The 14,484-nt window shown below is 42.0% G+C and overlaps 1 protein-coding gene across 2 annotated transcripts in view; it reads right to left on the bottom strand.

Annotated features, from left to right (window-relative positions):
* The window catches only part of DSC3 (desmocollin 3), a 58,993-nt gene extending 46,885 nt beyond the window's left edge, over positions 1-12,108 (bottom strand). For both annotated transcript variants that reach the window (XM_069568954.1, XM_069568955.1), the window contains exons 1-4: positions 11,891-12,108; positions 4,087-4,171; positions 1,996-2,195; positions 503-622 (exon numbers count right to left, since the gene is read on the bottom strand). In XM_069568954.1, coding sequence (XP_069425055.1) covers positions 503-622; positions 1,996-2,195; positions 4,087-4,171; positions 11,891-11,959 — 474 coding nt within the window. In that variant the 5' untranslated portion in view covers positions 11,960-12,108. The remainder of the gene's footprint in view (positions 1-502; positions 623-1,995; positions 2,196-4,086; positions 4,172-11,890) is intronic.
* Positions 12,109-14,484: the final 2,376 nt, after the last annotated feature.

Genomic DNA, 14,484 nt, shown 5'->3' with positions numbered 1-14,484 from the left:
GTGACCCTAAGGACTGTAACCTGCCAGGCTCCTCTGTCCATGGGATTCTCCAGGCAAGAATACTGGAATGGGTTGTCAAGCCCTTCTCCAAAGGATCTTCCCAACCCAAGGATCAAACCCATATCTCTTAACTCTCCTGCACTGGCAGGCAGTTTCTTTACTTCTAGCACCACCTGGGAAGCCCAAATGACTAAATGTATCTCTAGCTTAAGTACTTAGAGCAGTGCTTTCGACAGGACAGAGTAGGTTCTCAATAGCCAGCTGCTAAATGAATGAATTAACTAATAAAGATCATTTAATGGCTTCAGAGTCTTTACCATATTATAATTATTAGTTTTTAGTGATGTTCTAGTTTTTCTCATTATTAATTTTTTAGTGATTTTACTCTTCATGAATATCTTCAAATCTGTTGATTTTTAAATGTTTAAAGAATTACTAAAACCTGAACAAAACAGACTCTTGGAACTAAAGCAATCCCAGTCAGAAGGAATGGAAAACCTACCTGTTGAAGGAACAAGGGGAAAGGTCCCAGGGAATTCTCCTGCATTGAGCAGGGAATAGGCGCCCATCTCCTTTTGGAACGCCTGAGAACAGTTTCTTTAGTGTGTCTTTTCCTCAATACCTGAATTGAGAGAAAGACAATTAACAATTTTAAACAAAAAGTATCACAGCCTACTTCATTGTAAAACAGTAGATGGACCAGTCTCCAGTATGTGCATGCTGAACCTAAAGACTAGATAATACGATCTTCTCTGAATTAGGTTGAAAAAATGTAACCAGAGTTTAAAGGTTTCATGAACCAAAGAATTTCCGTTTGTATACATTTCTATATTAATCCTGACCAAACTTTCAGATTAGGAAAATCATCACTGTACTTTCAGTTCTTTCTGTTCTGTCCCAAAATGAAACAGAGAATGCATCCTCTTTCTAACAAGCTATAGACAGCTCTTACTTGTTCTTTCTGCTAAAACCTCATACTCTCAGGTGAACCAGAGTGAGCTCATGCATTTTCTTCATTGCCTAAACACTCTAACTCCACTGTCCAATAAGGAAGCCACAGCCACATGTGACCATTTAAGTTAATTAGGATTAAGTAAAGCATATATTCCATTCTTCAGTTGCACTAGTCACATGATAATTGTCAGTAGTCATTAATTAATTAATGTTGGGTGACCATATCACACAGTGCAGATTATAGAACATTTCCATCATTGTTGAAAGTTCTATTGGAGTTTTTAGTGATTTCCATTTCATTTCATGGTATAGTAAGGAAGATGCGGTATTTCCTGAGAATTAATTAATAATACATTAAGCAATTATTAAAGTGTTAAGCATACATTTATTAATTTAAGTGACTTTTTTCATTAATATAATACACTTCACAATGATTAGTTGTAATTCACTACAGCCTTCCTCTTGATGTAGAATCTGGAACTACAGTGAATAATCACTGGCTGACAGCTAATACCGTTCAGACACATACATACTACAGGATTTCCATCCTATTTTAACATCAGAATGACTGTGGCACTTGAAATCACTGGGAACTACTGCACTTAGCCTTAATTTAAAATGTACCTATTGACTCTGGGTCAGGGGTAACTGAGCAGTAGTAACAGAGGTAACAAAGATTGACTCATGTCCTTAACAACTGTGGATAGGTTGTTTGCACTAATAAAAAATTACCAAGGCTGCAACAGAGGGATTACCAAACCGACGCAGGCAGGCAAAAGCAAGTAGACTTTGGAGGTGGAAGAAGCCTTCCCAGAGAGGTGCCATTAGATCCAATAAAGCCAGATCCAAAGTCAATGTCTAACCAATGTCGAGAGGGGAAGAGGAGGGAGAAAAGGAGACAGGGAGGAAGGGAAAGCAAACAGAAAGGGGAAAAAAAGAAGAGGAAGATAAATCTTATTTATCCTTTTCTTTGCAATGTTTAATGAGAGCATTTAAATGAGAAGAAAAACACGCCTGAAAATATCAATGGACTTTGAATACCTTCTTCTGATATTCCAGGAGCACAAGAATCTCTTTCTGTGTCTGTTTCTTTGTGTCAGAGAGCCGTATGGTGAAAGATCTTTTCTCATCAGACAACACAACGGCGTGGGCTGTGTATACTGACCCATCTTCCAGAACTCTGAAATCAGGATCACTGGACTGGATGTGGTCTACAGACCCAAGGCACTCTTTCAAATTAACTGCAAGTAAGAATTTTCAAGTTGTAAAGTAAGAAACACATGCAAAAAGGGGGGGGGGGGAGGAATGTTCTAATAATATATACAATCTTCTTCAAAACCCTGAAGTGGAATGAAATGAACCAATCAGCCTTCATTTAGCAAATATTTTAGCCAGCTTCTTTACACGTACTTTTTAAAAGTGATCATTCTTCTTCTGTTAAAAATGATAATTCTGGATTGCATATTTGTTTAAATAAGGTACTTAAAACTTTTATATTCTTCTAAAAGGCTTATGAAAATGATCTTCCTATTGAAGACATATGCATGTTGCAATCAGGACAAAGCTGAACTGCACACCCACACACACACACACACGCACACCTGGATAAACAAACAGAAGAGCTTTTCTTAACAACATAGTAAGTCTTCTAAGATACACCTGTCTTCAGCCAGAAATTATACACAGGAACTCAAAGAGTGACAGAGTATATGGATTCGGCAAATAGTCAAATACGAAAAATCTTTAAATTCTTCCTGCCCCACCCCAACCTCACTAACTCCCCTGGGGACCGCGGTTCTCTTTGTGTTGTTCCTTTCTTTCTGGGGCTTCCTACTGAAATTCTGAAATGCTTCTCTCCCTGGGAATTTTCCCAAGTGCAAAGTTATAAAATACAAGTCTCATACCAGTGTTTCAATATCATATCTAAAAGTATCAAATACATCCCATTCTTCCACTTATCTGCCTTAACAGAAACCAAAGTGATATTCTAATACCCACTTAAGTAATATCCTCTCAAAGAATTCATATGTTACCCATGTGTAGTGTTTTCACTTTAATTCAAATCTGTCACAGATGGAAACGTTAAGTCAAAAAAAAAAAAAAAGAAAGAAAGAAAACTAAATATCTTTAGAAGTGATGATTTATTTCCCTTCTGTTCACATTTTTACCAGAGTGATAAACTCTGGTCCATTTCCCTAGAGGAACACCCCTGACATTTCTTTACATCCTTTCTTTTCTTCCTTCCCAGGAATGGGACGCTTTTTGAAAAAGTAAATTTGGTATCTCTGGGACAAGCTGTATCTCTCAACAAAATCATGATATTTTCTTCCAGTACTTCCTGTTCCATGGAGAAATTCCATCTGAACAGAGCTGCCTGGTTGTTGGGAAAGTTTGAGGTTCTCCAACTTCTCACTGCGGCGAAGGCAATGGCACCCCACTCCAGCACTCTTGCCTGGAAAATCCCATGGACAGAGGAGCCTGGTAGGCTGCAGTCCATGGGGTCGCTAAGAGTCGGACACGACTGAACGACTTCACTTTCGCTTTTCACTTTCATGCATTAGAGAAGGAAATGGCAACCCACTCTGGTAATCTTGCCTGGAGAATCCCAGAGACAGAGGAGCCTAGTGGGCTACCGTCTGTGGGGTCGCACAGAGTCGAACACGACTGAAGCGACTTAGCAGCAGCAGCAGCAGCAGCAGCAGCAACTTCTCACTGGGCAAATGACTGATAAACCCAGTTTTGAAAGGAACAGCACACCATGTCATATTTCTCACTGCAGCTATAGCATTGGTAAAAATTCTGCCCGACTCTCTGAGCTCCTTACCTATGTCTCTCAAATGCTTGGATCCTGGAGTAATGAAAGGGCTACATTCTACATATAATTATTCACATAATTTTTACTGTTAAAACATAAATGACTACAAAAGCATGGATTAGAACATTTGCCTTAGAATCGATGACAGAATTCTATAGGGTTATAAAGAACAGAACATATATTTTAACATATCTTGAATTATATCTAATTATATATACGTTCAGGCTAATTCCAAAAGCAAAGATTGGATAATACACTCTTTCCAGCATAAGTAAATTACATTTCTGTTTTAAAAACATTGTTTTGAAAGTTCTCACCTCTGCCAATCATTTTGTCTGCCTCAAGTTTGTAAGGTATAATAAATGTCTCCTTTTTGCAGGCTTCACAAGCAAAGCTGAAGACCTAAGGGAAAAATTGGTCACATTAATACAGTATAGAATAGAGAACAAAGTTTTATATATGCAAAATAAATAAATCCTAGAGATTTCCTGTATAGCATAGTGCCTACTGTTAACAATACTGTATTGTATACTAAAATTTTTGCTAAGGGGATAAAACTTAAGTGTTCTTACCAAAATAAAATATAACAATAAGTGAAGAAGGCAAGAGAAAACTTGGAGGTAATGGATATGCTTATGGTATACAGCGTGATGATCTTGCAGCTAGATACTTATTACCAAGCTCATCAGGGGGTATGCTTTGATATGAACAGCTTTTTGTGTGTCCATTTCACCTCAGTAAAGTAGGTTTGTTTGTTTGTTTTTTTAAGAATTAAGAACAAAGCCATATGATCACCTCAATAGGGGCAAGCTATTGACAAAATCCAACACTGATTTACAATTTAAAATTTTCCAACAAACTAGGAATAGAAGAGAAGTTGCTCAACATGATAAAGAGCATCTAAGAAACACATCATGATTAACAGAGAAAGACTGAATGCTTTCCTCTGACAGAAGAAACAAGAAGATGATGCCTGCTCTCATCACTTCTATTCAACATTGTACTGGGGCTTCTAGCTTCTAGCCAGGGCAGATACACACACACACACACACACACACAATAAAAGGCATCCAGATTGGGAAAGAAGAAGCAAGATAGTTTCTATTTTCAAATAATATGATCTTGTATTACACATAGAAAATCCTAAGGAATCCACTAAAAGACTATCAAAAATAATAAATCGTTTCAGCAAGGTTGCAGAATACAAGGTTAACACACAAAAACTGATTGCATTCCTGTCCACTAGCAATGAAAAGAATTCGAAACCAAAAGCAAGCAAACAATTTCATTTGCAATAGAAAACCCCTCTTCATAGGTCAAAACACATATTTCCAAAATTCATCTGGCAGATTCAAGGCACTCCTATCAAAATCCCAAATAGGTTTTTTTTTTTTTTTTGCAGAAATTGAAAATCAATCCTTGAGGAAATTCAGAGCACTGAAAGACCCAAATTAACCTAGAAAAGAACAAAGTTGAAAATTTTCCCAATTTCAAAACTTACTACAAAAATACAATAATCAAGGCAGAGTGGTACTAGTATAAGGATAAACATATAGATGAATGGAAGAGAACTGAAATTCCATAAACAGGCCTTTATGTTCTTAAAAATACATTATTGGTCTGGTTTGCTGCCATTTATTTTAATATTTAAAATGCTTGATCATAAGAGAGATCAGGGTTCTACTTATTTTTCATACCATCTTCATAAAATGAGTTAGGGAGAGTTCCAGGGGTTTTTTTTTCCTATTTTTTGAAACAATTTATAAAAGGTAGAGGTTATCTGTTCCATAAATTTGTGGAAGAATTCACCTATCACACAGGTCTAGGCTTGATGGATATGAGGGTGTGTGTAAGTGGAGGTATTTGGCTTCCAGTTCAGTGTCTTTATAAGTCTATTTAGAATTTGTACACCTCTTCAAGTCAATGTTGGCAATTTTTACCTTGTAGAAAATTGCCTATTTTGTCTCTTTTCAGATTAGCTAGAATAATACATAAATATTATTATGTATTTGTTAAAACTTCTATCCTCTCCATAAATGTGACTGTTTTTATTCCTAATATTGTTGTATCTATGCCTTTTCTATTTTTCACTTATGCAATTGTAGCAGGTTTGTCTGTACTTTCAAATAATAGTGTTTGGTTTTGTTAATCCTCTATATTGTTTGTTTCATTTTTTAAAAAACTGTCCCTCTTAAGATATATTCTAACTACACATGTATTTTAATAAAAAATAAAAAAAACACTAGGGCACTTGCCTTAAAGTTATAGTTTGCCTTAAAGTTATAAAGTTTTAGAAATAAAACATTACTATTATTTTCAAAGTTCCTATTTAACTCTCCCCAATTGCATTTTCTTCCCTGATGGAGGGACCTCTCCAAATTCAAGTAAACTCTAACGGATGATTTCTTATTTCGGTAAATCATTTACGTCCCTACTTCCACTTAATTGTATCCCATGTGTATGTACCCCTAAAGAAGACTGGTTCATTTTATCAATTTTAAGCCTTACATATATATAGTCATACACTAATTGTAAGCAACTTGATTTCTTTGCATGAATTATGCTGTGTAATTTATCCATGCTGGATATATAGCAGCAGGTCATTCGTCTTTGTCTCTGTATAATAAACATCACCGGAAATGATGTACAATTAATTCAAGGTGAAAAGTATCCTATAAAGGAAAATGCTATTTTAATTCCTTTGACAAGCCCTTTTAGCAAATGATATATTAACCATGTCCAAGTACGTACCATTTATAATATAGAATAGATAAAGTAGATGAGCAGACAGAAGTAACACCAACCAATATAGGAAGAGAGCAGTTCCTTGAGGAGCAGAATACTAGCAAGGATGGCAAAAATGGTGAAAAAAAATGAGTTTTGTCTGGTGTATATTAAATTCCATATTCCTGTGGGAAATCTAGTGGAAGCAGAGTGGCTTCCCTGATGGCTCATTGGTAAAGAATTCACCTGTAATGCTGGAGACTCAGGAGATGCAGGTTCGACCCCTGGGTCAGGAAGATTCCACCTAGAGGAAACGGCAACCCACTCCAGTGTTCTTGCCTAGAGAATCCCATGGACAGAGGGGCCTGGTGGGCTACAGCCCAAAGGATCACAAAGAGTCAGACACGACTGAGCACACACACACACACGGGAAATCTAAGCAGAAAGGTCCAGAAGACAGCTAGACAGATAGACCTACACTTAAGGGCAACTCAAGGCCAGATATACAAATCGGGGAGTCAGCAGTAGCTGGAGAGTGGTTGAAATTATGGCACGAATTGGATTTCCGGGGAGAGAGTGAGTGCAAGTCGCTTCTGCAACCCCATGGACTATACAGTCCATGGAATTCTCCAGGCCAGAATACTGGAGGGGATAGCCTTTCCCTTCTCCAGAGTATCTTCCCAACCCAGGGATCAAACACAGGTCTCCTGCATTGCAGGCGGATTCTTTACCAGCTGAGCCACAAGGGAAACCCAAGAATACTGGAGTGGGTAGCGTATCCCCTCTCCAGGGGATCTTCCCGACCCAAGAATCCAACCAGGGTTTCCTGTATTGCAGGCAGATTTTTTACCATCTGAAGGCAATGGCACCCCACTCCAGTACTCTTGCCTGGAAAATCCCATGGATAGAGGAGCCTGGTACGCTGCAGTCCATGGAATCGCTAAGGGTCGGACACGACTGAGCAACTTCCCTTTCACTTTTCACTTTCATGCATTGGAGAAGGAAATGGCAACCCACTCGTGTTCTTGCCAGGAGAATCCCAGGGGCGGGGGAGCCTGATGGGCTGCCGTCTATGGGGTCGCACAGAGTCGGACATGACTGAAGCGACTTAGCAGCAGCAGCAGAGCTATCAGAGATGCCCTAATATAAGGGACAGATATTGCAAAGGATGATATTCACATATAAATTTCAGTCATGCTATGTTTCCTGAAATATAAAGACATGTAATGCTATGCTAGTGAGACTTGGATATATTACTGAAAATAAAGTAGAAAAAAATAAAACCACCATTACATGACAAACTTTTAAAGGTATTTTAAGAATATCTGGTGACTGCCCAATGAAAAATACAAGATACAAAACAAAAATTTGTTAATATTAATGAATTCTGGATTGACTGAGTTATAAAAGAATTTCTTTTAATGAGGAACCCTCTAGAACAACTTTAAATATCTGATTGATAGAACTTAGAGTTGTAAGTAACTTTAAATTAAAATGTAACAAATGTATCATTTTTTTAATGTATCATTTTTTTAAAAAATGATAATATAAAGTATTGTCTATGCTAGTTTGGGAAAAATAAATTGATTTGTTTCATTTCACAGTACTGTCCAAATTTAATTAATTGTATCATAGAAAGCTTATCATACAAATCATCAAATCCTCAAGGAACTGTCTAAGTGCCAAGAGAGAATGAAAAAAACAGTGTACCTGCCAGTGTTTCACCTTTGTACTATTGCTCAATTTTAGAGTGAATGCACAAGTAGGCTTTCTAAAATGACACCTTTCTCAACAGAGGAAAAAGAAGCCAAAGAATAGGCGTTTATAGACTATCTGAAAATAAAGGATATCTCCTTGAGCATAAAGATCACAGAATTTCCAATTCATCATTTCTCCTGTGAACACTGGCTGTCTCCAAGACAGAAATCTTACCTTTCAAACTCTTATCACCTTGAATTGTAAGATTTACCTTTCTATATTCTCAATGATTTGATGAGTCTACTAAATTTCTTTCTATCCAAACTCCATAAGATGGGACCCTAAATGGGAAGTATAATTAGCCACAGGTCACCAGAGATACCATATATGGCATAGCAACTGTCACAAGGATTACAACAGGACCAAAAAATGTGCATGGCTTACACATATTTAGTGACTCAGAAAGTACAATGGAATATAGCTGTATCTCAGTGTGAATACCAATAACAATAACCTTCTTTGAAGAAGGTAAATAAAGATGCACTGATGTAAATAAATACAACTCTGACTTCCTAAGCACACAGTTTAGAAATAAGCTAGTTCTCCTCCTTTATTTGTCCTAAGCTTTTTTTCCCTCCAATGCAAAAGATAATAGTATTATACTCACTTTTATCTTAAAAAGGTGAATATGTCAAATGTTATCAAGAACAGCAATAAACAAAAAGTGTGGGAAAGGAGTCATATTATTCTCATTATTTAATGCTATAAATTCTGGGAAAGGACACAGCACACATAGGTTGTCAACATAGGTTGCAGGTAGAATTCCACATACTTCAAGGGGGAAAGTATGTTATAAAGGAAAATGCTATTTTAATTCCTTTTGAAGAGCCCTTTTAGCAAATGATAAATTAACCATGTCCAAGTACACACTATGTATAATATAGAATAGAAAATTTAATTCCCAAAGTGGATTTGATATGGCAAACACATTAAATATACATGTAAAAGGATCTCATTATTTATAATAGAGAATAAGACATCTGAGCAACTGAGCTAATACGAATTAGTTTTCACCATTCCTAACAATTTGTGTTACATTAAAAGGAGAAACATTTTAAGAGACACTCAGTTCTTTCAGTAGTAATAGGAAGATCTGACATGGTTCTTTTCTAGATTCTCCCTCTCCTTTCTTCCCTTCCCCACCAGCCCCCTTCTTTGTATATGTGTAAGGAAACATGATTAGGATTTGCAGTTAATTGTAGCAGTTTAGGGGCTTCCGTGGTAGCTCAGAAGTTAAAGAATCTGTCTGCAATGCAGGGGACCTGGGTTTGATCCTTGGGTTGAGAAGATCCCCTGGAGGAGGGCAAGACAACCCACTCCAGTATTCTTGCCTGGAGAATCCCCATGGACAGAGAAGCCTGGTGGGTTCCAGTTCCTGGGGTCAAAGAGTCGGACACGACTGAGCCACTAAGTGCGTTAAATAGCAGTTTAGAGCACACACAAAGTATACTGAGGCTAGAAGGGTGGGACAGGGATGCAGATTCAGAAGAGAAAAGTGAAAAAGGTAGATCCCACAAACTACGGGGCAGCTACATGGGAAAGTGAATACGTCAAAAGTTTCAGTTCTGTGTTAAAGAACTCTCTGAAGGGCTCTCACTTTAAACAAGGGATTGTCTTTCAGAGCGCCATTAAGGATTCCATAAAATGAAAGTTGCGTTTCCAAAATGCTATGCCCTTAAATATTAAACTGAAAAGTGGAGAGGTCCTGGGAGTCAAAAGGAAATACAGACATAAGATGGTCAACAAAGAGTCTCAGGACTATCCTGGTGGTCTAGTGGCTGACTTCTCTTCCCATGCAGCCGGTGTGGGCTTCATCCCTGGTCAGGGAAGCCAAGATATCATTTAATCTAATCTTTAGGAAATTCTTTTTAAAAATAATCCTAAACAAGAAAATCATATACTAAAGCTGATGTTATCTCTGTTTAGATACAGGCACTATCTTGTCTTGCCACATCCCAACACCCGATCCGCCACCCCCTGCCACCCAGACAGTTCCTCCAATACCACTCCCTCCCCTCCAGCGAATACACGGGAAATCTTGGGAACACAGCACCTCCACAGTTTCTTCTCTCTGTTCCCGAACTCCTTTCTCAGAGAAACCACGAAACACTAAATTCACGCTTTTAGACAGATTAGCTGGAAACGCTTTAAAATATATCAGAAAAGAGCACACTCTGAGAGCAGCTCTCGTATGTAAAGAGTCCTGTCATCAGCTCATTTTTTTTTTTTTGGAATAGCTGCCAGGCAGATCAACGTGCCCATTTATGCGATGCTTTGTCCATAAATATATGTTAGATCATAGCTACCAATCCTTTATTCGTAGCTCGATGATTCAAACAGAGGACAAAGCTTGCACCTACTCGCCCTGCTTGGGGGCAGAAGAGCACTAAGCACTAGTTGGCTAGCCTGAGTCGACCGGCTCCCGAGCCAGGCTAGTCCCTCTCGCCACCCGACCTCACGCGCTGGGAAGGCGAGGGTCCGAGGCTCCTTTCCAGAGCACGCCCAGAACGCAGCTCAGCGGGATCACACCATCAGGAGTCCCCACTTTTTGCTTTGTGTCTCCCGAGTTCGAGAATCGTCCCAAACTTCCTCTCCGGGTGAATCTCATCTTGGGTCTCAGGTATCCCGGGCACAAAAGACCCCAGGCTGGGTTCTAGACTTGTGCAATCCTCCTTGCACCGGGACAAAGTGCCACCCAACCCCACACTCCTACCCCAACATTCCTCTCAGTCTGATTCTATCTGCTCTGCTCTACCCTACCCCACTCCCCAAACACACCACCGAACCCCAACCTCCAACCCTAATTCAGCTGTCCACCCTCTGACGCCCCAGGTACACTCTGCCCCAAGCCGGGTGGCTCACGGGGGTGGACCACTCCGGTGAGTTACTGAATAGCCATCAAACGAGGCAAAACCTGGAAGCCGCTTTTCAGGGGTAAGTCAACCCCGGGACCCAGGGACACCGCTCCAACCCCTCCACCCACCAATGTCCCCATCCCAAGGGACCCCGGAGTAACTCACTCCGTGTCCGATTCTTTGCAACAAACCCCATGGACTGTAGCCCACAAGACTCCTCTGTCCATGAATTCTCCAGGCAAGAATGCTGGAGTGGGTTGCCATTGCCATCTCCAGGGGGTTTTCCCGACCCCGGGATAGATTCCCGAGTCTCGAGCATTGCAGGCAGATTCTTTACCCGTCTGAGCCACCAGTAACGCCCTGTAACTCACTCAGGGATCCTCAGAAACCTAACCAAACACTCTTCTTCCCTCTCTACCCAAACCTACCCCCACCACCATCACCAGGAGCCAAGAAGGGAGCGCGAACCCCGACCCCGGACCACTCGCGGCGGCGCAAAAGGGAGCTCAGCGAAACCAGAGCCCAGCCCGTGTTCAAACAGTCGAATAAGTCCCAAATAAAAACCTCGGTCCGGGTGCGTCTCGCTAGGACGCGTTTCCTCTCCTCATCCCACCGAGCCCGAATTTGGCTCGTCCGTGCCCCCGCAAGATTGAGCAGAGGCGGACGTCCCCTTTCGGTCGTCTTCGCCCGCATCGGTCCCCCCGCAGGACCACGGCCCATCCTCCACCACCCCCTGCTCCATCTCGACTCTGGGTAGGTCCCACCCCACCCGGGCTCCACTCACCACGAGGGTCAGGAGCAGCTGCCTGCAGAGGGCTCCGCGCAGGGAGCTCTGGGGCCGGGGCGCAGCCATCGGGGCGCGGGGCCCGGGAGGGGAGGATGCGGACACCGGGCGGGATGCAGGAGACCACAGGCCGCCGAGGTGCAGGGGCGCCGCCGAGGTGCAGGGGCGCCGCGGGTGCGCTGCTCTCGGCTGCTCGTTAAGTCGCCCGGGCCTCTTTCAGGCTTGTCTTGCCCGAGAGCGTGTTCGCTCCTGAGACGGGATTGGACTCTGGAGACGCCGAGCCGCCCCTCCTTGTTATTTCTCAAGTTTTATCACCGCGAGAGCCGCCGGGGGAGCTGCCCGAGCCTGCCCCTCGGCTTCCAGGCGGCCCGGCGGGGTGCTCGCTCGCGGGAAAGCGGTCCAGGCCACCCCCTCTCGGCCTGCTCTCCCACGCCCCGCACCCCGCGGCTGCCCCGCCTTCCGCCCCGACTCCTGGGGCGTCCTCCTCGCAGACGCCGCTCGGCGCATTCCCACTGCAGAACCCCAAACCGCCTTCAGGGATCCCTGCCCCAACACGGGCGCTCCTAGGTGCCAGGAACACCGTTGTCACTGGACCGGCGAATCCTCCCTCCAGCTTCTGATAAAACGTTGAGCGCAGTCTCCTTGTTAATGCAAAATATATATGTATTCTTACCAAACTTCACTCCCTCGATAAGATAAAGGACAGAGGAGAAATTATCGCCAGTGGCACGAATAAGCTGACACTGGGTACATCAGAAATTGAAAGCAAATAAAGGAAATGCTGACATCTCACCATTTTCACGCACCCCAAATGTGAGGGATTAAGCTCAGAGCTTTCATGTCCAGCCGATGGTGTAGCCTTATTTGAACCTTGTAAGGAAGAATTTGTTTTTCTTATATGAAACTATTGATTTGAGGAATTACCTGGTAATTATACTAAGATGCAGTTTTTCAGTTCGTGGTCAAACAAAAATTCACCACACAAAAGCTTCTAGTCTAAAATGAGGCTTCCAGATTCAATATCATTTAACAAACGTTCATCAGGGCCAAGAATTACACAGGCGCTGGAGGAAAGGAAACAACCCAGATCCCGCCCAGAGCAATGCAAAGTCTAGAAGGGATTAAAGGTAATGATCATTGCCCAGTATGCTAAACCTTTTAATAAAGAGGTAGCTTATAACATTAGGGTGTGCATGCCAAGTCGCTTCAGTCATGTCCAATTCTTTGCAACCCCTATGGACTGTAGTCAGCCAGACTTCTCAACCCATGGAATTCTCCAGGCAAGAGTACTGGAGTGAGTAGCCATTCCCTTCTCCACTCTTGGGGATCTTCCCAACCCAGGGCTTGAACTGAGTCTCTTATATCTCCTGAATTGGCAGTCAAGTTCTTTACCACTAACACCACCTGAGAAGCACCGTAACATAAGGGCACAGTCCTTTATTTCTCTCTAGACTGAGTTGTGTTCTCTAAGCCTCCACCTACTAGACTCAGGATGAGCTCCCTCTTGGACATGTGTTGTTGCTGTCTCAAAGTCTGTACACAAATTCCAAGGTCAGGATTCTCAGGCAGTGCAGATTATTCAGAGAAGGCACTAAGACCTTCATTCATCCCATGCTGGTCACCCCCTATAGGCTATTTGTCTAAGTCGTGGGTTTTCCTAAAGTCTTGGGCTTTCCTGAACTACTAGGCCTAAGCTCTCAGGATGCAGACACTGAGCTCAGTTTCCTAGTCCTGTCTCTGAGGCATGCAAGGATCCCATGCACTCAACAGAGTCTTTGTCTCACCTCTGGAGGCCTCTGTATGGAGGAGCTCTTCCAGTCTCAGAGAAAGTTCTCCACACTTCACTCCAACTATTTTCATCTCCCATCCTCCACCTTCACTCTGACCATGACCTCAAGAGCGAGCCTCTCAAAGTGTTTTCTGGCCTCAGGTAAACTTTAAAACATAAGCCTGGACCATAGCTCTCATCACAAAGGAAATCTACTAGCCCCTTGATTTTTTTTAACCCTCAGCCTCCAGGGCTGAATAATGCTTGAGATAAGAACCAACAGAGAAAAGGGGAAGGGTAGGAGCATGTTTGGGGTTAAGGCCATAGAAATAACCCTAGTGGAACTCTGGAGAATCTTGAGGGCTTCCCACGTCAAGGAAACAGAAAGAAGTTTATTCAGAACCATGGATGGAAGAACTCCTGAGCTGGGAATTAGGTTAGAAAGATAGTCTCCTAACAAACCAGGCTGAGGAGTTGAATTTCATCCTGGATGAGATGGAGAGCCAGCCATTCAGTCTGTAAAATGATCACTTTGGGTGAGTTAAATGGGCTCACTAACTTCATTAATGAACCTCTTTCTGCCATTATATGGGTATTCTTTGTTGTTGTAGTTGTTGCTAAGTCATGTCCATCTCTGTGACCCCGTGGACTGTAGCACCCCAGGCTTCCCTGTCCTTCACCATCTCCTGCAGTTTGCTCAAACTTATGTCCATTTGAGTCAGTGATCCCATCCAGCCATCTCATCCTCTGTTACCTACTTCTCCTCCTGCCCTCAATCTTTCCCAGCATCAGAGTCTTTCAGTACTTTCAGCTTTGTCCACTAGAG

The sequence above is a fragment of the Ovis canadensis genome, chromosome 23 (assembly GCF_042477335.2).
Source record: "Ovis canadensis isolate MfBH-ARS-UI-01 breed Bighorn chromosome 23, ARS-UI_OviCan_v2, whole genome shotgun sequence".
NCBI lineage: Eukaryota > Metazoa > Chordata > Mammalia > Artiodactyla > Bovidae > Ovis > Ovis canadensis.
This window is presented reverse-complemented; position numbering and strand designations above follow the sequence as displayed.